At 40.1% G+C, this 23,551-nt stretch overlaps 1 protein-coding gene across 1 annotated transcript in view; it reads right to left on the bottom strand.

Moving 5' to 3' along the window:
- LOC117534867 (nesprin-2) overlaps positions 1–23,551 on the bottom strand; it is an 87,308-nt gene that overhangs the window by 14,299 nt on the left and 49,458 nt on the right. The window contains 19 exon segments of the mRNA XM_034199118.1: positions 1,776–1,934; positions 4,390–4,545; positions 5,467–5,559; positions 9,870–10,043; positions 10,607–10,838; positions 12,917–13,011; positions 13,340–13,487; positions 13,773–13,927; positions 14,534–14,647; positions 14,786–14,968; positions 17,029–17,218; positions 17,641–17,774; positions 18,118–18,282; positions 19,478–19,633; positions 19,724–19,879; positions 20,726–20,902; positions 21,478–21,627; positions 22,318–22,500; positions 23,138–23,270. Coding sequence (XP_034055009.1) covers positions 1,776–1,934; positions 4,390–4,545; positions 5,467–5,559; positions 9,870–10,043; positions 10,607–10,838; positions 12,917–13,011; positions 13,340–13,487; positions 13,773–13,927; positions 14,534–14,647; positions 14,786–14,968; positions 17,029–17,218; positions 17,641–17,774; positions 18,118–18,282; positions 19,478–19,633; positions 19,724–19,879; positions 20,726–20,902; positions 21,478–21,627; positions 22,318–22,500; positions 23,138–23,270 — 2,953 coding nt within the window.

Raw genomic sequence — 23,551 nt, 5'->3', positions numbered from 1 at the left:
GCTACTGACACTGGGGGGTTAGTCTGTCGACGGTAGCAAACAAGGCACGTGCGTTGTGTTTGTTTTTGGCAATGATGTCAGAGAAGAACGATTGTCGTGCGTTTTTCAATTCCAAATTATAAAGGCCAAGTCTCTCTTTATAGATTTCAAAGTGAACCTGGAGATTTGTTTTTCGCCACCTGAGTTCAGCTTGTACTCAAAGAAAAAGCAGGAAAAAACCTCACAAAGAATATGTATATCTAATGCATACTGGAACTTAATGGACTCTTGTTTGTATTGGTGTTTCATAAGTAAGGCATTTTTCATTATTATATAAACAGTATATAACATTATTAAATCCCTGTATACCATGGATATACTGTATATCTCAGCCTGAGTAGAAAACATTACTTCACAATGAAGCAAATCATTTGATCTGTTATCACTTTATTGCAAACATAGTAAGTTCATAGTAAAGTAAGAGAAGTAAACACCTTCAATTTGACCTGCTCTATTCAATGACAGCTTTAAATCAGCAGTAAAACACAACAATAGGATTTCAAGTTACATTAATGATAGGGAGGAAAGCTTTAAAGTGTCAATAACACACTTCTTCTGTCAAGTGTCCCATTCATTCATCCTGCTCAACACCTGCTCTCATGCCCTGGAGCTGTGTGTTATCACCAGGAAGTGCCATCCATCACTACCCAAATCACTGAAAAGGGACCCTCAAGTGCCACCAATGTTCTCATCTCATCCAACAGCCCTAAACAAAACAGTGCAATGTTCAACCCAATTATTATCTAGTTGAGTAAATGAGCATGCTTCATGATGACACAGGAAGGTACAAAAGGCTTTCAGTCACTGAAAGGACAACTGTTGTGTGAGAACAAAGGCCAGCGCAGTCTTTCCATTCCAGGCCACCATCTGCTGTAAGAGCATCATTCATGTATGGATGTTAACCTAAACAAGAGGTAAACAAGCCCTGCATCGTGGGAATTACAGTAAGTGTTGGAAATAAGGCCAAGTAGAATCCCGTGTAAGGTTTTAAAATGTGCACATAGGAGGATGCAAAGGAGGTAAAACATGGTATGTAATCCAGCATTCATATTTCAAGTAAGGAAACTCCTTTAACTGTCCACTTTATCCAAATGAATTAAAAGATACCAGTCACTCTAACCCAGGGGTGTCAAACTAAATTTCATCGCGGGCCACATTAACATTATAGTTGCATTCAAAAATACATATATAAATATTTAATATATATAAAATAACGTATTGGATTATTTTCGGATAGGGTAATAACTTCATAATTAACTACGTCTGAAAGAAGAATTCTAGGGCAAATAATTGCATGTCTTTTCAGTGAGAATGTCACAAAATTATTTAAAAAGAAAAGCCAAAAAGTGACATTTTGAAAAAAAAGTGACATTTTGAAAAAAAGTCAAATTCTGAGAAAAAAGTCAAATTTGAGATGCATTGTGGGACATATAGTTTATGGGCAACGTGCTGTAAATCGGCATGTAACCGTATAATAAACGTATTATATTATTTTCAAGCTCTTGTGGGGCCACAGAAAATGAAGTCACAGGCCGAATTTGGCCCCCGGGCCTTGAGTTTGACACCCCTGCTCTAACCAATGTTAAGTCCTGATTTAGATTGTTTATTGAAAAAGAGTCATCTTATAAGGGTCTCTGACACAAAAGACTTTCCATTTGCACTTTTTAAATGTTTAAAAACGCCTGTTCTTCCATGTGTATGTCTAGGAAGAAATTACAACTCATTAGTTTTTGTACCTTCTTCAGTTTCTCCACCATTTCCTCAATGCTCAGATCTCCGCTGTGGCACACCTTGTTCTCCATCTGAGTCAGCCAATCACAGAACTCCTTGTTCTTGTCGTTGAAGATGGTCCAGGCATTGAGGCGGTCTGCGATTTCCTGTCTGCGCAAAGATACCTGGGAAGAGTCAGAAGTGGCATTTAGCAACTGTGCACACGAGCATACAGATAATGATCTTTTTATGATTTCACTTCACCAACACAGGGGTATTTATATATAAAAGCTTCCTACTGCAAGGACATTAGTTAAAACGATTCACCTAAAAAGTAATAACAACTATTATATGTCTGGCAGGAGATCTAAGACTACAAGTCACACATTGTGCATTTGATTCTAAAATTATACATGGCCGATAAAACTATGGGTTATATATTTGCACCACCAACTCTTAGTGTAGTTCAGGGAGACAAGATGACAAAAGAAAACCAAACCAGGTGTTATGATGTGTTGTCAACATCATTGCCAGATTGACTTGCTGGGTGAAACTGCATGCAAATAGGTCTTAAGTGTCTGACCGGCACAAACAAAAGCCTCAAAGCAGCGGTTCTTTGAATATTGACTAATATCAATGCAGTCTGAAACACTGATCTACATAACCTGGTAAATGAGAGCAGAGAAACAGATGACATGTCCCAGTGGATGTAAAAACAGCCACATTAACTGAATATTAAGTGTTTTCATTGATTACCGGTGCCATTTAATCTCCATCTGAGTCAGTAATCAACTGCATTGAGAGGAATCCCCAAGGGGCTCTGACAAAATGAACAAGGTCCATTTTCCTAATGATAGCTTAACGCCATGAAAACACCCTGTTACGTCTCTGAGGAGGGGGCTGATGATCATTTCGAGGTTAAAGGGCTTAGCGAAACCGGCTATATTTCACTATTTTCTGGCATTTATTTGATTTGAATGAGCCCTGTGAGCACTAACACTGCTGGGTCCTCTTGGACTCTGGTGCATTTAGGGTGCATTGTGAACTGCTGTCACCCGGAGAGGACTTTGTGCTTCCCCTGGAACAATAGAGCCCGTCCCCTGAATCCCTTTAGCGCAGCCCGGCCATCTGCTCAGCGGACCCATTCCTCTGGCTCCCCCACCTGCAACCTGTTAGCTGTGCAGAGGACACGATGGCTCAGATTCCCCCCGGCCATTTCAGGAGTTAAAACATCTTGTGTGTGATATCACCACAACCAACTGAAATAAGTCTGTGCTTTCTTTAAATAACCTAGTTTCACTATTCAGCAACAGATTGTAATTATGCATTAAGATAAGATGGAACTTTATTCATCCCCTGGGGGAAATTCAGGCGTTTATAGCAGAGTTAAAAACAGGATCACACAAGGTACAAATAAAGACAAAATAGAAAATGATAATACAAAATGTTTTTAAACTAAAGTGATAAAGTAACTGTTGAAACAAGATATCACAGTAAAACGTTGAGCATTTGAATGAACATGTTACAAATATTTACTTTACAGTGTGCAGATGTGAGTGCAGGTTAAAGTGTGTACAGTCCTGGTTACTATTAAAGTATGTTATGTGACACAAATATGATCCAGCCTATGTATAGCATGCATGTAGGCTTTTATATTTGAAATTCAACACTCAAACAATTGTTTTGTAACACACATAGGAAGGACGAGCAGCTACCAAACTTGCACAGATAAAGAAGAGACTATTAGATACAGAACATCAACAGCAACCCCTATGCAGCAACCTCTGCTGCATCTGTGAGTCCCAGAAACTCCTGCCAACTGGAGCAGGTGGTGTATCTGGGGACCCAATTAGCACGACCCTATAACCCAAATAACAGACCAAAGAATCCGAAGCATGTCACAACCGTTGGTTTCCAAAGAACAAAAGTCTGTTGTGTTAAAGCCAAAAGATTAAACTGCAGGAATTTGAGCCTGTGAATATACTGTAGAGCTACTTTCAGCAATGATGCGGTTACAGAATTAACAGCCTGTTCTGTTTGAGAGTTAGTGTGATTGTTCTGTAAGCACACTGAATCCAAAGCAGGAGCTAATTACATCCCGAAACCCAGTCAACTATTTCAAAAACTTCGAACAAAGTGCAAAAAAGGTTTTCCTTTTTCTCACTGTGCAGGAAGAAGCTTAGAGAGCTCCTTTTGGAAAGCTATGAAGCAACTCAATCCAGATCCTTTACACAGCATGCATCGAAAACAAACGAGAAGCACAAGTGTTGTCACTTTTGCAGAATAAATGTTAAAAGAATAAACTAATTTGACCTATATGTAGGCAAGTTGTTATATGATAACAAGATGTGGTAATGTTCCCTCCATGAACCGCCACATGTTGCTCTTTTGTCAAACAAATGAGTGTGCAGGAGTGTGTGTGTGTGTGGGTGTTTCCGTGTGTGTGTTCAGCCCCAGTGGTGCAGAGGCTTTGTGCTGCTGGTCAGCGCCAAGACACTGCTGGAAGCAACTTTCCCTCCCTCGCTTCTTCACTTCCCCTCAGTCCATCCTCACCACCTGCACCTCTACACCCTCTCACGTTCTCTACTTCCTCTTATGGCCTCTCTCTGTCTCTATATTTCTTTTTTTGCCAGCTCTCACCTTGGTACACAGCTCTTCCCATTGGACGTGGAGTTGTTCCAGCTGCTGCTCCAGCAGAGCAGAGTCGCCGGCCGCGACGTACTGGGTCAGGTCCGTCTTCATGGTGGCCACTTCTCTAAATCCACCGGTCAAACGCTGCAGAGAGAAGTCTGTCTCCTGCATAACACACACACACACACACACACACACTTCAACTTCTCTACACTGCGACAGGCGGTCCGACAGCCATGCACAAGCTGCACACACACTTCTATACCTCTTTCTCGCTCTGACCGTCCAGATTAAAGGCTTGTGGACGGGACAGGGGGAGGGGAGAAGGGGTAAAAGGGGGAGGGGAGTGAAAGCATGGGGGCATTAAATAAGGGAAAGGGGGGTAAACTCAGAGGCGCTGTGGTGGGATGGGGGGGAAGCTAGTGATGGAGTAGCTTAGGCCAGTTTGCAGCAGACCAGTTGCTGCTGGTGTATGGAGGCAAACTTGATTCCACACACACTGATCAATGATTGCCAGTATAATAGCTCCAACAATAATGACAAACCATTATTTTAAAATGGTTTGTATTTCTATATGAAACCATGACAAGTTGATTATTACATCAGGATACACAATGAATACTTGTCAGACACCCTAAGTGCCTGTCTTACGAAATCAAGTGTGGGAACGGAGAATGAATTTAGGCATTAGATGACACATTTTGGGGCTTTTACAAAAGATGATTCCTTAATGGGTTTCTGCTCTGAGAGAGTTATCAGACAAAAGGAGGGACTGTGAGAACTATGGCAGTTTTGTGCAGACAAATTGTTCTCCAGCAGTTGGTAAAGATCAATACAGTCAAAACACTATTTATTATTTGACCTTATTTTTGGATAATGCTAGTGCTCAACCATTCAACTTACAAGCTTCAATTCTGCTAAGAAACCTCCATATCAGGGACAAACTAGTGTCGATGTTCTCTTATTCAGAGCCCGGTTGATAAAGGTCTTTAAACGTGGCTTTGAAAAGACTTCCTGGTGGGGTGACTTATTTTATAAGAAGAACCAGAGTTTAGGTTTCACACAGACTAGTTGTTTAGTGTTTACCTGAATGTGTGTCTCGTCGTCAGCCAGCGTCGTGTTCAGCTCATCCAGTTCAGACGTGATGCTCATTATCCTCTCCTGACACTGAGACCACTTCTAAATAAACAGCAGAGCAAAGAGTGTATATGTAAGATATAGGTGTTATAAATATATGACAAGTTACGATTTGTAACCTGTATGGTTTGACCAGAAAGCTCTGGAATTAAGTTGTTGTGAAAACCTACAGTATACAGGGGACATTTTGAAAATCACATTAAAACATGAATCACTGCAGAGGTAATCTGCTTTTCTACATGGAATATTATAAATAAATACTACATGTATGACTTTGAATCTCTTACCTCTGCGTTAAAGTGATGTGAAACAATAAGGTGTACGATTGTGACTCAAAGTGTCTTTGAGTTTCCAGAAAAGCGCTATATAAGTCCCATGTATTATTATTATTATTATTAATTGTGCAAAAGGCAGAATTGTACATATATATATATATATATATATATACATATATAGTGGGGCAAAAAAGTATTTAGTCAGCCACCAATTGTGCAAGTTCTCCCACTTAAAAAGATGAGAGAGGTCTGTAATTTTAGTACACTTCAACCATGAGAGACAGAATGGGGGGAAAGAATCCAGGAAATCACATTGTAGGATTTTTAATGAATTAATTAGTAAATTCCTCGGTAAAATAAGTATTTGGTCACCTACAAACAAACAAGATTTCTGGCTCTCACAGACCTGTAACTTCTTCAAGAGCCTCCTCTGTCCTCCACTTGTTAACTGTATTAATGGCACTTGTTTGAACCATAGACTGTATATATGGTTTGAACTCGTTATCAGTATAAAAGACAACTGTCCACAACCTCAAACAGTCACACGATGATCCAGAAGAGGATTGGGAGAATGTCATATGGTCAGATGAAACCAAAATAGAACTTTTTGGTAAAAACTCAACTAGACGTGTTTGGAGGAGAAAGAATGCTGAGTTGCATCCAAAGAACACCATACCTACTGTGAAACATGGGGGTGGAAACACCATGCTTTGGGGCTGTTTTTCTGCAAAGGGACCAGGACGACTGATCCGTGTAAAGGAAAGAATGAATGGGACCATGTATCGTGAGATTTTGAGTGACAACCTCCTTCCATCAGCAAGGGCATTGAAGATGAAACGTGGCTGGGTCTTTCAGCATGACAATGATCCCAAACACACCGCCCGGGCAACGAAGGTGTGGCTTCGTAAGAAGCATTTCAAGGTCCTGGAGTGGCCTAGCCAGTCTCCAGATCTCAACCCCATAGAAAATCTTTGGAGGGAGTTGAAAGTCCGTGTTGCCTAGCAACCGCCCCAAAACATCACTGCTCTAGAGGAGATCTGCATGGAGGAATGGGCCAAAATACCAGCAACAGTGTGTGAAAACCTTCTGAAGACTTACAGAAAACGTTTGACCTCTGTCATTGCCAACAAAGGGTATATAACAAGTATTGAGATGAACTTTTGTTATTGCAAATACTTATTTTCCACCATAATTTGCAAATAAATTCTTTAACAATCAGACAATGTGATTTTCTGGATTTCTTTTTCTCATTTTTTAAGTGGGAGAACTTGCACAATTGGTGGCTGACTAAATACTTTTTTGCCCCACTGTATATATTGTACAATTGCAAATCTAAATCAAATATGGGACAGAAAACAGTCATGTACAGAGCCATGGTCAGCTGGAACTCTTTACCGGTTCACATCATTCAGCAAAATTCTCAAGTACATTTCAAAAGGTTGCTAAACAATTATTTATGTATTATAAAGTACATTTGAACTGTGTCTGGGGCTATGTATGCATATATTATTATGTACACTTATTTGTATTTACTTTTGTTTGACCTTAGGATGGCGATAATTGGATGACCATTTTAGTTTTCACTTCATACAGCACTGTAAATTGCATGAAATGATGAGCTGTTTTGTTTTGTTTTAATTTTGTTGTATGTTTATGTATGTTTTGTGTGTGCGAGGACCCCAGGAAGAATAGCCAATGCTCATGCTAGTGCTAATGGGGATCCTAATAAAGACATAAAGACGTACAATGCCTTCTCTGTTCTGTAAAATACATATTTCCACAAACATAAATCCTTCTGATGCTGAAAGAATGCTTTGTGAAACTTTAGCATTCACATCAAAAGTTCAGAGGACCGGTACTGCTTAACCGAACTGTTCAAGTAACAGAAGTCCAAAGTATGGTCACAAGCTCCAAGTGGTAAATCCACAGCACCTTTCTCACCCTAAAAACCTTTATCCATTTGAGTATTTTATGTGTAATAATGTATGAAGACGAGGTCAGTCTGTTGCTCTGCAGTTGTACTTGCACTGATGCATCAAAGCTACTCTCTGTGATCTTTGACTTGTTGCTCAGAGGGATTTCCTTTCCCCCGGCAGGATCCTGTTGAGCTTTCCTTTCCCTGGACACCAAAACATTCTGACACTGTAATCAACACAGCTCAGTGATCAGTCACATCGGAGGCGAAAAGGCCATCATTTAAGACATTTAGTAATCAGTATTTGTTCAATATGTCTGCCTGCCTACCTAGCATATATGACTTCATTTGTATAATCTTTTATTGGATTGTGTATGAGAAGAATGTACAGTGATGGGAGGAAAGGGACCGACAGTGATGTGGATCATGGACAGATTTGAGCTCGTCTTTAATCCCTCTTAGCACGAGGTCGGTGCCAGGTCAACACACCAGGTTGCGTGTGGTTGTGTGTGTGTGTGTGGTTGTCAGTGTGTGGGTTGGTGCGTGTGTAGGATCAGATCCTGGATATGGGTCATGTACTGTAAAGCTGACATTCCCTTGTTAATACTGTAACACATGCGCTTCTTCTGGATTTCTGCAGTCCAAAACTGCACAAAACACAACAATTTGAATTTTGATTCTGCTTCCTGTCAAAGACCACCAGCTGGATCTCACCACATCTACAGCAAATGAGTGTTAATATGTATGTGCAGTATTTAAAACAAATCGGAATATTTCCTTTTTATGATTTTCCAGTGAGTTAAAGTGGACCTATCATGCTATATTTGAAACATATATTGTAGGGCCATACCTATATAAAACATGTCTGTGAAGTTTTTTTTTCAAAATACCAAACAGATCATGCATTTTAGCCATGCCTCATTTCGCTCTTTTCCAGCCCAGGGCTGATTCTGCTTTTGTGGCAGACCACAGCGCCGCTTACAGGCCTGGCATATGTACTACAGCGTCTCCAGCGCTTTCGAGCGGTCTCTCATTCCCCTGATAGGTGGAGAGTTGCCCATATAGGCGGAGCACCCCTTTTCTGACGTCAGAGAAATTAAAATCTGTATCAGCTCCGTTGCAGCCCCGTTTTTAGAGATTTGGGTCTGGAGGAATGTAATGTAATGGAGGAAAAGAGAGAGGGTTGTGTTTTCTGACACTTGGTGAGTTCCCTGACACACCGGGGACACATACTCATGTATAAAAGACGTACAAAAGTGCATTTTGCATGATAGGTCCCCTTTAACTTAGAATAGGAAGTTTATTCCATGGACATTTTAAGAAATAAATAGGATCCCTTGTTTGTATTTTAAGAGTTTAGAAGTGTAGACTGAAAAGTTTGTATCCTATTATTCTGTAATAAGTTGAATTCATATAAAAGGTATATTAATGGGATAAGTATTTACATTTGAGCATTTTATTTTGAAAAGCTTAATATTTTATGTGCAATAATAACTTAATATGCATTATATATATATATGTAAATACTGTTATATTTGTTCTAGTGATGTGACGTTCGCGGACGATCCGATTCTTTTGAATGGGTCTTTGGTACGAACGAAGGGAACCGAGTCGTACTTGGTGAGAGCCGTTCTTTTTATTGGTTCACTGCCTGCCATAAATCCACTCGCCTTTAAAGGAACTTGCTTTCCTGAATGCACATTAGTCGTAGATGATGGCATAACGCATGCTGCTTGAGTAGTAGTTTGGCTGCCTGAGAGATGAAGCAAGTTATACATTTTTTCTGTGAGTAAAAGTAGATTTCTGGCAATACAGTCAATCATTATCCTGGTGATTATTTCGCAGATCAACCTATTAACCCCACTCTTTTGAACGACTCTCGAAAAGGAACGGAGCCATAAGGTCCGGCTCCCTTCAAAGAGCAGTAATTCCCATCACTCATTTTTAAATATTTTTCTAGTTCTCTATCTGTTTTTTTCTTATTTTAGTTTTACTTTTATGTATGCACCACAACATCAAATCAAATTCCTTGTACATGTCAACCTACCTGGTAATAAAGCTGTTTCTGATTTTAATAGATCCCAAATATGAAGATTAATAATGTAAGATCAAAACATAAAACTTGAATCTAAAACAGTGTTGGTATTAAATGTAAATGTTACCTGGAGCGTTGTGCGGACCAGGCCCCCCCTGCTCTCCAGCAGAGTGCCGGTTCGATCCCAGGCGTCCTGCAGGGCCTGACACTCACTCTCTGTCGTGGTTTCACACAAACGTCTGCCAGCCTCCAGCGTCTGGGAGCACGCGGTAGAGTGCATTGCCAGAGCGTCTTCAACACACTTGAAAGATGTGGGGAGAGACACTGTTTATTCTTCAGCAAGGAAAATATGATATTTCTGATCAAAAATCTTTTTATTGCGTTTCGACAATGCATAAGTAAAGTTTGTCATTTAGAAGTGGAAAGCTAAATATATGCATACAAATGAGACAATGGTCTGTACTGACTGTATGTACAAAGAGAAAAAATAATTACAAAGAACACCCGTTGTTGTTAAATACAAACCAACTATGTGCAATATATATATATGCCTTTTATATATACCTGGCTGCTAAATCATCAGAACTGTTACAGGATGTGTATTTTGTAAACTGTAAAAAATAATGTATTATAATTTGTGTATCTTTAATACTTTGTTATGCATGCTTCGTAGGTAACATTTATTCTTTGGCCCTTTTCTGCTGTAACAATGTGAATGTCCCCTTTATGGGACTATTAAAGGTATTCTGATTCTGACAAACAAATAATAACAAAATATAATATTTGACACAGATTTTGACTATTTTATATGTTTTGTTCATAAACACTTACTATACACTCTTACTGGTATCCATTCATGCTAACCTGGTAATCGTCGGCGCAGCTCCGTAGTTGCTGCAGCGAACACACAGCGGGTCCAGCAGGGGGCAGTAACGGGTCAACGTCTCTCAGCAGCTTCCACAAAAGTTTGGAGCCACAACGGTAAACTCTCCACTCGCCCAGTTGTTCTTTTATAAAGGACCTGCGCTGTCCAGCCAGAGCCACGGACTGTAGCCAGCTCTGCCTCACACAGGTCACCTCTGCTATGATTTGATATCTGTGAAGAGACAACACAAGAGATAACACATTGTTGTATTTAGGAGACATCTGTTAGCATAGGTGTTCCATTCAATAATTGGAATAATTAGGTTAAAGGTTCATTGTAGAGGATTTGATCACCTCGAACTAAGAATCAATGTGTTTTCATTAGCTTGAAATAAGCCCTTTCCACACCGTCATGATTCTACAGTAGCTCAAAGAGGACAAATCAAATACTGGCTCTACATTATATAACCGTAGTTCAAGGTTCAAGGTTCTTTATTGTCAAACTAACATAGCTACAGAGTAATTATGTCGTTGAAAATCTTAGGTCACAGGCTTCTCCAACAATGCAACACAATAATACAGATAGCAGACAATATTAAAGCAATATTAAAGTATATTATATTAAAAGTAATACAAAAGAAAAATAGTTCTAAAAAAAGTGAGATGCAATACGAGTCTATATACAAGTTATTGGATTGATATATTAGATAATAGATAATTACTAAGTAGCAGATGAATGTTATGAAACAGCAGTTCAGTTGTTTAACAGTCTTATTGCCTGCGGGATGAAGCCGTCTCTGCGTCTGGTGGTATTAGTTCTCCGCCACTATTAGGATTGAGATGTGGAGACATAGACTTTGGCCATAAAACCTAGCCCTTGTTCGAACTAAATCCCACATACTGCTTCTTTGATACAGAGCCCTTGTAAAAACACATGAAATAGAAATGGAAAAATTACAAATGCGTTCGTCACAGTCCCTTCACAGGCGATTGCAAAATCAACACGAAATCAGCAGAATTGTAAGACTTACAGCCTAAAGTAGCATACCCAGCAGGGGACAGAGAAAAAACATTCTTTTGAAAAGAAGATTTAAGAGTTTTCTACGCTTTTCCAAAGACTGTAAAAAAGGATTTAAGGAAGCTTCGGGGAAAGAGACATCCAAGTGTTCCAGGGAGGAAACAACTGCGAACACCTCATATTGTTCAGCCTCAGCAGCGTAGCCAGTGTGTGTGATTCTTGAAAGCAAAGACAGGAAACCAGAAAACTTCAAATCGAATTACGTTTCTATGTGACAGGATCTGTGACGAATACAAGACTACATTTCCACACGTCCTCAGGACTCAGATTACTGCCAAAGTCTAAGCGGTAAAACATTTCATCAACCCACAAAATCATTTAGGCCTGACATTTTTCACATGGCTTGCTTGGATGTCAGTTTAAGTTCCCCTTAGTACAATCTTAAACTCTTATGGTCACATGCTTGTTATTGCCCTATTGATTGGTTGTTGTACTTCAAACGTGTGGCTCTTATCTAAATTCAGAGTAAGACAAACCTTGAACCTTGATGACAAAAAGAGGGAGTGAAGGAGGAAGAAATCAGAACTGACAATTGAAAGGATGCTATTTTGGTGCCAAAATGGAGTAAAAAAAAAAAAACCTGCTGTTCTTATGAACTAGACCAACTAATCACACTGAGGAGTTTGCTGAACTAAGCACACTCCTGAAGCTGAGGAATGCTGTGATCTTTTGTTAAACGTCTAACCCTCATTATAGTCCTTAAAGGTGGGGTAGATAAAACCGGCTCGAGATACACTTTTTGTTATATTCCATGGAATGCTCTTAACATCCCGATAGCAATGAATATCTTAAGTGCTTTGACAATAAATACATTAAAAAATGTCATCTGTGGAAGCCGTGGCGCTGTAAAAAGCACGACCAATCATCTGAGCCGGCCCGGCTAAAGTAACTGGATGGCCTACCTGCCTGTCAGCCTTCCATCTGTGCACAAACTTATCTCGTGCCCTCATTGGTCATGTGTGCGTTCGTGTGTGTTGGAGGAGGGGCTCTGTAAGGAAGTGGCAGATTTGTTCCGGCTGTGTATTTTCAAATTCTAGCGCACTCGAGCTGGTTTCTCCAAAATTACCTACTCCACCTTTAAAGGAGACACTGATGAGGTTATGGAGAGGAGGAAGATTATTCTTTACTGAACATGCAGTATGTTGGACTCATTAAGCCTGGTTAGGTTTACCAGATCTTGCTTAGTATTACAACTGCCATTTCAAATCTTCAAAGACTGTTCCTTTATATACCTTTTCTGTCCCGTCTCTTTTTCCATGGACTCGACAGCATCACAGAGAAGAGCCTGCAGCAGCTGGTGTCCAATCGTTGTTTCTGCTTCAAGCGTCTGTGGGAAAGAGACAACAGGTGGGAAGTGAATTTGTCTATTTATTTGACTAAGTCAGACAATAAAACAAAAGCTAAATACATTTACATTATTTTAGAGTCATTAAGACAAATTCACTATTTAGAAGAAATGCGACTCAAGCTTTCTAATGTTCTGCCAAACTCACAGTAACATATTAGACAAAGGTTTGGGCTTCGATAGTCAGCGTACTGAGTTTTGGCTGAATACAAAAACAATAAAGAAATGAGTCCCAGTTGGTCTGATACTATTCTAATTATTATTATCTCTGAATGAAAGAAATGTAGAGAATCGGAAAAGGGAATTGTACCTGATGAACAGTGAGCATTTCTTGGAGGCTGGAGAAACGTTGAGTTTCTTTAGACAGTGATTCATCTTCAAGCTTTTTCTGGAGGGACGTCAGGTTCTTACACTTCTCCTGAAAGCTCTGGGAACGCTGACACACGGCCTGCAGCTCACTGGGGGGAAAAGGTACAAATGAAAGGACAAATGGACTGGAAGCTCCTTTTGAAATGGACCATTCAGTGTTCAGTAACATCTTGTTAAACTAGATGATTTTTCAAATTTCAGCACAAGGCCTGAATCACTTAAATCACTTCAAGGGCTCTTACAAAGACATATATTGATAACAGATTTTTTTTTTTTAACAAAATGCTTTGTGAGCAACAATATGAAAAAACACTCATTAATTCAACACCTAATGCATTTTCTTCCGTGTACCATTTGGAGCTGAATGTCCTCACCTGTTCCTGTGCGATGCGTGAGTCATGCTTTCAGCCCAGAGCCTGCTGAGCGTGTGCACTCTCTGCCTCTCCTGGTCGCTGAGGCTCAGGTAAACACTCATCTCCCTGACGTCAACCAGTAATGGAAACACATCTCTGAGCTCCAGGAGAACCTGCTGCACATCCGAGAAATACAAATAACAAAAGAACACAAAATCAATTCTCTGTGGGCACCCTCCAAACAAAATGAGAAAACGGCACACTAAGTGAAAATGTGAAATCGATGGATTTTTTTACTCCTACTCAACTTTCATGTTTAGGAACTACAGTTCCCAGAATGTGTTTTTGGGGGGATGTAAACAGTTGGTACAATTTGACCATAGAGTCAATTAGTTATCTGTGGGCTAAAACTTGAGCCACGTTTCTATAACCCTAACTGTTTGGCACTAATGAAATCATGCCATATCTGTTTGCAAAGTAACCATACAAACCACTACATTACTTTCATTTGAAAGAAAACTTAAATCACTTTTTCTACGATATCTAAATGGATTTGTAGGCATTGGAAGCTCATCAGAGATAACGATATGCTTGCTAAGTCACGCTGAATCTACATATATGTTTACCATGTCTGTATGTTTAGATTTGACTGAGTTATAATGTAGATGAGGCTTTCCACTCTTTGGTGTTTAAAAAAACATCTGCTTTAGAGTTAAGGTTTTTAATGAATTTATGTACGTGAGAAAGAAAAATAATTGAAAATAATAGGGATTGTGACCGACCTTCACAGACTCTGGGTCTTTAAAGCTTGTCTTGAGTTTCTGTTGTGTGTTCTGTGTCTGCTTCTCAATGGCCTCCACACGATTACGAAAAAGTTCCCTTTGCTCCAAATCATCCTGCACACAAGAGAGAGGTGTGATATTGGTAATATTAAACTCATGTGTAAGTATGAACATCAACAGTTGGACATTTGGTGATTTTAATGTCAAGATTATAGATAGTTTTTAATATGATATTTCTGCGGTCTTCCTCACCTGAAGACTTTTCTTCTTTCCTGACATTGCCTGGCTCAGCAGCACGACGTCACGTGACAACAGTCTGGTCTCTGATTGGATAAAATGTGCGGCCAGAGGTTCCAGACGTCCAATCAGGGGCTTGGAAGCAGCAAGCACATCTCCCACACTGCTTTGCAAATCCTCAGCAGCATCTCGCAACTTCTGATGTTAGAGTGAGAAAAGAACGACCTGTTAGATGAAGGATCTATAAGATGAGCTTTGCTTTTTAAACCATATGTTTATTTACTGTGCTCAAAATGTTCTTCTTGCCATCATCTCTCCAAATATGTTTATCAATGAATCTTTAAAAAAAAACATCGTAGAGCTTTTTATCCTCTTGAAAAATCTGATTAAATCGAATTTTCCTCAAATGGTTCAAATGCTTCACCTTGAGAGTAATTTTGAAGTGGGGTAGAAAATGGAAAATGACATGAATGGAAACTCTGAAGCTTATTTTGAGAAAATGTACAAAACAACATGTAATGCAGTAGGTGGACAATACAGGTCAAAGTACATAAGGTCAGGTGGGCTAACAGACAGCAAACTGTCGAGTGCATCGTGTTTGTTTCTTTCCATGAGTGGAAGAAAAACATGAAATGACAATGTGAAGAGCGATCAGAGTTCATATCTGTATACAAAAAAAACAAGTCATTTTATAAATAATTATAATCAAATCTTTTTTTGCTCTATGACTGAAATTAGTTGTAATTCCATCCATCCATCTTCTCCCGCTTATCCGTGGTCGGGTCTCGGAGGTAGCAGTTCCAGCAGAGAGCCCCAAACTTTCTTTTCCCTGGCCACATCAACCAGCTCTGACTGGGGGATCCCAAGGCGCTCCCAGGCCAGCGAAGAGATATAATCCCTCCACCTGGTCCTAGGTCTACCCCTTGGTCTCTTCCCAGCTGGACGTGCCTGGAACACCTCTCTAGGGAGGCGCCCAGGTGGCATCCTAACTAGGCGCCCGAACCACCTCAACTGACTCCTTTTGACGCGAAGGAGGAGGGGTTCAACTCCGAGTCCCTCCCTGATGACTGAACTTCTCACCTTATCCCTAAGGGAGACACCAGCCACCCTGCGGAGAAAACCCATCTGGGCCGCTTGTATCCGCGATCTGGTTCTTTCGGTCATGACCCATCCTTCATGACCATAGGTGAGGGTAGGAACGAAAATGGCCCGGTAGACAGAGAGCTTTGCCTTCTGGCTCAGCTCCCTTTTCGTCACAACGGTGCGGTAAAGCGACGGCAGTACCGCTCCCGCTGCTCCGACTCTCCGGCCCATCTCACGCTCCATTGTTCCCTCACTCGAGAACAAGACCCCGAGATACTTGAACTCCTTCACTTGGGGTAAGGAGGACTCATTCCCTACTTGGAGTGGACAGTCCATCGGTTTCCTGCTGAGAACCATGGCCTCAGATTTGGAGGTGCTGATCCTCATCCCAGCCGCTTCACACTCGGTTGAGAACCGATCCAGTGAGTGCTGAAGGTCGCAGACCGATGAGGCCATTAAATAGTTGTAATTCAACTACTTAAAATGTTAAATATTTGTGAGCCCTAAATAAACAAGTAAGTGTTGCTAACATGGAAGTGCACATACTACTAACACTTGGATCATCTTCATTTTGTTGTGAAAGAAACTCTTACTTTATCAGGAAAATGTAAGTTAATTGCTTTAACTAGCATCAAGTATCAAGGAATTCTTACCAACTTATTTTTCACTAAATACTAAAATAATGAAATATTTATTGATCAGGGCTTTAATCTTATGTGATAATACACTGTAGCATTACTTCAGGGATGTTTAGGCAATCTTTAAAATCACCAACCGCTGGATTTTGGTGCACACACTTACACTATGCTAGATTTATTATTTGTATTATTATTATGCGCAGCTTTCCTTCTACTGCAGTAGGACTCAGATGAGGATGTTGCACTTTTCCTTGTACATGTGATGATTGGTGGTGTTGTTTTGTTTCTTTCTGTTAACTGTCAAGTGGGCACAAAGTCTTTTTTGTGTTGCTTATTTTCCTAGGATACTGTTATGATTGGCTGTGAATAAGAAAATATGAAGGACAGACCACCATTAAATTATTTTGAGAAAGGGGCCGGTCATATAAGATAATGTTCTTCTCCCTGCTCCTTTTCGGGTATGGTGTGGTAGAGACATGTTTTGTAAATAATTGTTATACATTAAGTTGTGCAATGATACTGCAGATTTAAACTCACCTCCAGTGACTGAAGCGTTGTCTGAGTGTCCTGCTGATGTGGAGATCTCCTTATCTCCTCCCAATGAAGCTGCAGTGTTTGCCGCTGAGAGGAGCAGCGATCAGAGAGGAGAGTGAACTCCTGCCAGAGGGAGAGAGTCTCTGCAGTCTTCATGTGTTCATCCTCCAACTCCTGCAGCACGGCCCTCCACCTGAACACAACACACCAGAACTCTAAGATTTGTATTTGCATACAATAAGGCTATACGTGTCTGATTGGCCGCTGATACATGATGAATGTATTGACATTAGCAAAAAAGCTCAATATAATGACATGCTACCAGCTTGTACCTCTGACTGGTCGTAAAATAGATCACATTTGAAGGCACTTATAATATATGTAATAGATATTATGCATACATGAAAACATATTTATATTTGACTACCGTCATCTGCTTAGTTGATTAGCCTAGCAAACAGCCCTCTTTTCAGCTATGTGCCGATGCATTATCATTTTGCCTATTATTACAAAAAAGTATTATCTGAATCGACAAAGCAACAGAGATTTTCCGACTTTAGTCTTCTTTAAGTTTGATACACAGATATCTGTTTTTGTTATTTTCAAGACACTGACCGTTTTTGCTCTCCTCTCATTTGATCATCCAGCGCCTGGGTTGTTCCAGGATGAAGAGTCTTCACAAGCATTTGATAGGATTTGTCCACAGTTGCCCAAAGCTCTTCTCTTTTTCCGGCCTTCTCCTGGAGTTGCTGTGAATGAAAATTCACTTTTATTTAACAGCTACATTCAGGTACAAAATTGAAGTGACTGGTAGTGTGAGCTTGACGTCCACTTAACTGAACGTGTCAAAGCTATCAGGAGAGGCTTTTTACTTCATACAGTTACAACTGGCTGACCATTTTGTTTCCTTCTGCACAATTACCTAATTATAGCTTGAATCCATCAAGCCTTTTAAACTTTGCTTAAAAGTACTGCTGCAACAATTACCAGAATAAAAGTCACGATTGTTCCAATAACATGTCATTTCTTCTGACAGTTGTAAAGCTTTTGTGGGAACATGTGTGTAAGATATGATTGACAGTGCTTCTTCACCTGGAGGAAGTCCACGTGTCCCTCTGCCTGCTTCAGTGAGAAGAGAGGCTGATGCTGCAGAGCACAGCGCCCCCTGGTGGTCTGCAGAGAAACCTCCCTGAAATCGCTCTCAAAGCGACTCCACTGCTCCACACTCTGCTGTACAGCCGGCCGCAGAGCCTCCATCTGCAGAGAAACACAGAGGAAGACAGGATGATGTTTGGTGATTAAGCATCCTTCAGAGCTGAAAACTATATTTTACGTGTTTTAAAGACCAGGGTAAAACAAATAGCACTTTGCTGCCTAAATATAAAATATGTAAGAATACTGGTAAAAAATCATCCTGGTATCCCGGCTAGATCATTGGCTCTGGTTCTTTAACTGATATTCCAACAGTGATCAAAATGATAATTTTGCTAACATCATAGGTTAGTTTTAGGACTCCTCTTCAACAGGAAAGTTAGGTAAGGTTGGTGGTAATTCATTTGAGTACATCACTTTCTGTTGTTGCATTGATGATTCATTTGAGCTAATTTCAAGAGGAACTTTTTGCATATTTTCAGATTTTAGCTGTATGTATCGAAAACGTTAATTTCCTATGCAAACTGCATTGTGTCAATTTTTCCAAACAAACTATGAAACGTGGAAACCAACAAGTTAATTTCAGTAAGTCTTTTATTTAGTTGATTTATGCTTTTCCCCCTCATTTTCTATATTATATTTGACTGAAAATGCAGTTTAAATCGCTTGGTAAATACATTTAACTGCTTTCTCTTGGCAATAAATCTTCAATCTGTGTCACCGCTAGGGTTGCAAAGGGGCGGAACATTTCTGGTAAATTTCCAGAAAGTTAAGCAAAATGAAACAAAAAACATGACATTTCAACATTTTTTTTTTTTTAAGTAGAACAGAACAAGTTTTAATTATTTAATTGAACAATTATTTTTTTCATTGAAGAACGAAAACAGGAATGTTGAGTTAAATATTACTCATCCCCCCCAACCCCACTCATCATGTTAAATGAAAAGAGCCCTTCTCCCTCCAAAAAGTCCCAAAGTGTGATCCAGTCTTCTCGAAATCATGTGTGCATGTGATGGAGGAATGCACAGTGCCTGTAGGGGGTGTGGTCTCAATAGCCATGCAGTAAGCAGTGTGCTATGCGCATGGTTATTCAAGTGTACTTGAATGGCATCTGTTTGTTTTAGTCAAGATTATGCTAAAATATACTTTCCCCAACTATATTTAAGTTCCCAATGAAGAGCCAACCTTCAATTTAGAATATTCCCAGTTTATTCCCGTTAATTCCCATGGAAAGTTTCCATCTTTGAAAATTCCCGGAATTTTGCAACCCTAGTCACCGCCGTAACAGATTGATTTGTACCTGTAGCTTAAGGTCTGCACACGCTTGACGAACCCTCTCCGTCCGGTCAGAGAAGGAGATATCACACGGATGATCCTCTCCTTTTTCAACGTGAACTCGTGTAGCTTTCAACTCCTGCAAAGCTGCAGCCACCTCCTTCACTTGGCTCACAGCAGCCTGGAAGTATAACAGGTGCAGTCTGATATCAGAGGACAGTATCAGGACAGACAGTTCAAACACACACCTGCTCACATCCTGGTACTTTACCTTCCACTTCAGCAGAGCCTCACGAGCCAGAGTCAGACTGGTGGGCTGTTTCCACTGATTCAGCGTTTTTTCCTGCTGTTCTACCCAGCCGTGAAGACGCTGCAGCCGCTTCTCTCTGTCTGCACAAGTGTGATGCATCTGTTCAGCTTCATCAATCTGAAGAGGGGGGCAAAGCCAAACAGATTGATTCATGGAGAAATAAAAGTCATACATGAAAGATTACGTCACCTCAGAGAGACAAACAGTAAAAGCTTTTTTGTTGTTAGCCTCAATTGAGTTAAGTTCAAGGTTTGATTAATGGACTCCAGTGGTTTTATAAACCATTAGCCTAATATGTGACGACAGAATAAAGTAGTTTTTTTTAATAACAAATAACTTTTCATTGGCTTTGTCGCTGGAAAAATACATCTTAGTCCAGATCTGAGACCCATTTGTTTTAAAGATGAACTCTCTTTCAAAGCATTTCACATAATAGCCGATCAACTGTTCACCAAATGTATAAAACTATGCAGTGTTTACCACAGAATTTCTATTTGTGGGGGCAACGCACCCCCCCTCAAATAAGAAAATACATGCGAGTTCATGGCTACTGTAGCAGACAACGTTCTTGTTGCTCTGTGTTGCGTTGTTAATGAGTGAGACACACTGAAGTTGAGGATCTGTGGGGTTTATTCTCCCGAAAATATAATTTACAATTCAGCAGACGCCTTATTCCAAAGCGACTTACAATATCCAATGACAGGGACATTCTCCCTGGAGTAACTCAGGGCTAAGTGAGGGCTAAGTGCCTTACTCAAGGGCATACTAGTAATGGTGTAAATGACCACAAATAAATCAATGTACGGGAAACACTGCTATGTATATATTGTTTTGTATACAACTGCTCTGCTCATCCTAGTTTTAACAAAGATATTATACCCGGAGTTAAAGAGCAGTATGATAGTTTGATTCCAGTTTCTACAGGTTTGGTGTTTCCACTGGTTTGATATCTGAAGGACAGACCTGGCTCTCCAGCTCTCTCAGAAGGAGCAGCCACTGCAGTCTGAGGGCGCCGAGTTTCTCTGCAAACATCGTGCGTTCGGAGCGGAGAGCCCGGACGTCCACTCCCAGCACCGGAGGGCCCGACTGGCACAGGAAGTCCAGAAGGAGCTGCCCGTTCAACAAGCCTGCCTTTATCTCCTGAGACAGAACATCACACAGATACAAATCAACACAAACACTCATATAAAACAAGAAGGAAAAACAGGAGGTTGCTAGTTTTATACGATTTTGCATTCTGTGAAATATCAGTATGTATCATCCTCGTCTCAACGCAGTTTTTCATTTAGTGTCTTACCAGAAACATTAAACATTACAATATAATTCATTAATTGAATGTTCTTTGAGTGCTAAGTTTTCATATTGTCTTTCAAAGTAAATTCATTTGTAACAATTTCAATATTTTAGGAGTTACGCCCAATAAAATAATTAGTTTTTGTGAATATGGTTGGTAGATTTATTTTTTTGACATAAAGTAACTGCAGAATAGAAATTGAAAAACAAAACTTTATTAGTTCCCAATATATTTCACTTTATGGTTGAAAAAACCTGTTATTTTGAGAAGCTAATTGACCGACTGTCAAGCAAATGTATCCAAAATTGGTAGATTGCAGATTTTCTTTAAAACACTGACATTGAAGTATCTCGTCAAATGAAAATGCTCTTGACGAGCTACTCAGAAAAAAGTCAAAGTGGGACAGAGGAGATATTATTACCCGGTAGTGATGCAGGATTTTTGTGATCTGAGCAGCGTCTTCGGCCTTGGCGACGGTTTCTCTCTCCTGGTCCGTCTGAGCCTGAAGCTTCTTCAGCCGGTCCTCCAGGTCAGAGAGCAGCTCCACCGGCGGCCATGCTGCCAACAGTCGCTAAAACACCCCAGACAACAGAGAATGTATTTAGATGTATTGTACATCAATATTTGAACATTTTTAATTAGGTTAGTTATACAGCAAAAACGGTTCCATTTAAATCTGTAATCTGTTTTGTGACTTCCGGATGTTCAAATCCATCTGTTGTAGATAACATATTTTCTTTCTTCTTCCAGGGGGATTTATGAAATGTAAGACATTAAATTAAACATCCTACAAGACACATTTGGCAGGACTGGTGCCAAAATGATTGTGAAATAAAAAATCTGGTTCCATTCACTGGTGATAAATAGCGGGGATTAAGTCCTTCAACTCTTTTTTTAAGTCCTCCGAAAATTCTCTGTCCTCCTTTAACCCCAAAATGATTTAAACAGGCTTCATACTCCCCTTCACTGGAGGGAATTTCTCCATGTCTAATTATTTCTGAAAACCAACAGCACTTCAATGAAAATAGGGACGGTAAATTTAAGTGAAAAAAAGTCATGTTAAAAGTTAATAAGACATCCGATGCCACTGGTATAAAGTCATCATGACCAAGGCATCTTTTTTTAAAGGAAATTATTCAACAAGGCAAGGCAAGTTTATTCATATAGCACTTTTCAACACAAGGCAATTCAACAGTAACTTTTAATCACACAGTGGAACTCTTAGTGTCTCCAAGTTGAAAACTATGTTTGTGTCCTGTACCTGCTGCAGCCGGTCTTGTATCTTGGAGAGGTCAGAGGTCAGCTGGCTCCAGCTTCCCTCCAGCTGTGTGAGCTGGGCCCTCAGCCCAGGGCAGTCGGCCTCCCTCAGGTGGAGCAGCTGATTGGCTCTCCTGGCTGCTGACGCCCTCTGCACCGACACGGCTTCAATCTCCATGGAGAAGTCCTGGGTGTCAGAAAACAAGTCTATCAGGATGAGGATGAGGATGATGCATTTTGGACTGCTGTGTGTGTTTGAATCAGCAACAATGTGTACATGCTTACGCAGACAGATTTTTGTGGTTGTTTTATTTAAAAAGACAGTTTATAGTTGATTTTATTTTGGCTTTGATGTCATTTTTTGGGTTCAATGCTATAGACATAACCCCATTTTTAATATTGTTTGTTACCACTTTCCTATGTTTCACCTGCAATTTGGTGCTGTTTAAAGAAAGTAACATGTTCAAAAAGAACTGAGGTTCTTAGGACTTAAGACTGTTAAACACCTGAACTTTTGAAAGAACATCCATAACATTCATCTGTTTGCAACTTATATATATATCAATATTCCAATTACTTGTATATAGACTATTCTGCACAATTTCTATTATATTATATTCTATTTTATTTTATTTACTTGCACTATTTTATCTGTGTTATTGTGTTGCACTGTTGGAGGAGCCTGTGACCTAAAATGTTCATTGTCATAACTACACTGTAGCTATGCACACATGACAATAAAAGCCTTGAACCTTGAACTTGAACCTTGAAAGGTTGACTAGGGTTATTCTTTGTTTATCATATCAAATGTAAGGAAGCCTTACCAGGAGCTTGATGAGATTGTTGTGAACACACTCCTGGCTCAGGTCTGAGGTGTCGGCCAGGTTGGACCAGGTCTTCTGGTGTTTGTTGGCACCGAGCAGCCATTCACTGACCGCAGCAAAGTCAGTCTGGAATCTGAGGGGAGGATGAGAGAAAGATAGCTCACCCAGTGGGGCAGAACAAGAGGGCTCCTTAACAAAGGATGGATTTGCCATGGCTCCAATACTGATTAAAAGGCTGTAGGGGTTGGAAAGTCGAGGATGTTCGCTAGATAACAATAATAATAATAATTCAACCCCCATGTCTGTTTTTCAGGTGGCACATTTTGTGTGGGAACAAAGTGTGTGTTTCACTCAAATTTCCAAGAAATGTCCCTTTTAATTATCTAAAACCTAATGCAGGAGTAGCCCCAAAAC

This window comes from Gymnodraco acuticeps, unplaced genomic scaffold, assembly GCF_902827175.1.
Source record: "Gymnodraco acuticeps unplaced genomic scaffold, fGymAcu1.1, whole genome shotgun sequence".
NCBI classification, from domain to species: Eukaryota; Metazoa; Chordata; class Actinopteri; order Perciformes; family Bathydraconidae; genus Gymnodraco; species Gymnodraco acuticeps.
The sequence above is the reverse complement of the archived record's forward strand: the minus strand, read 5'-3'. Positions and strand labels throughout refer to the sequence as shown.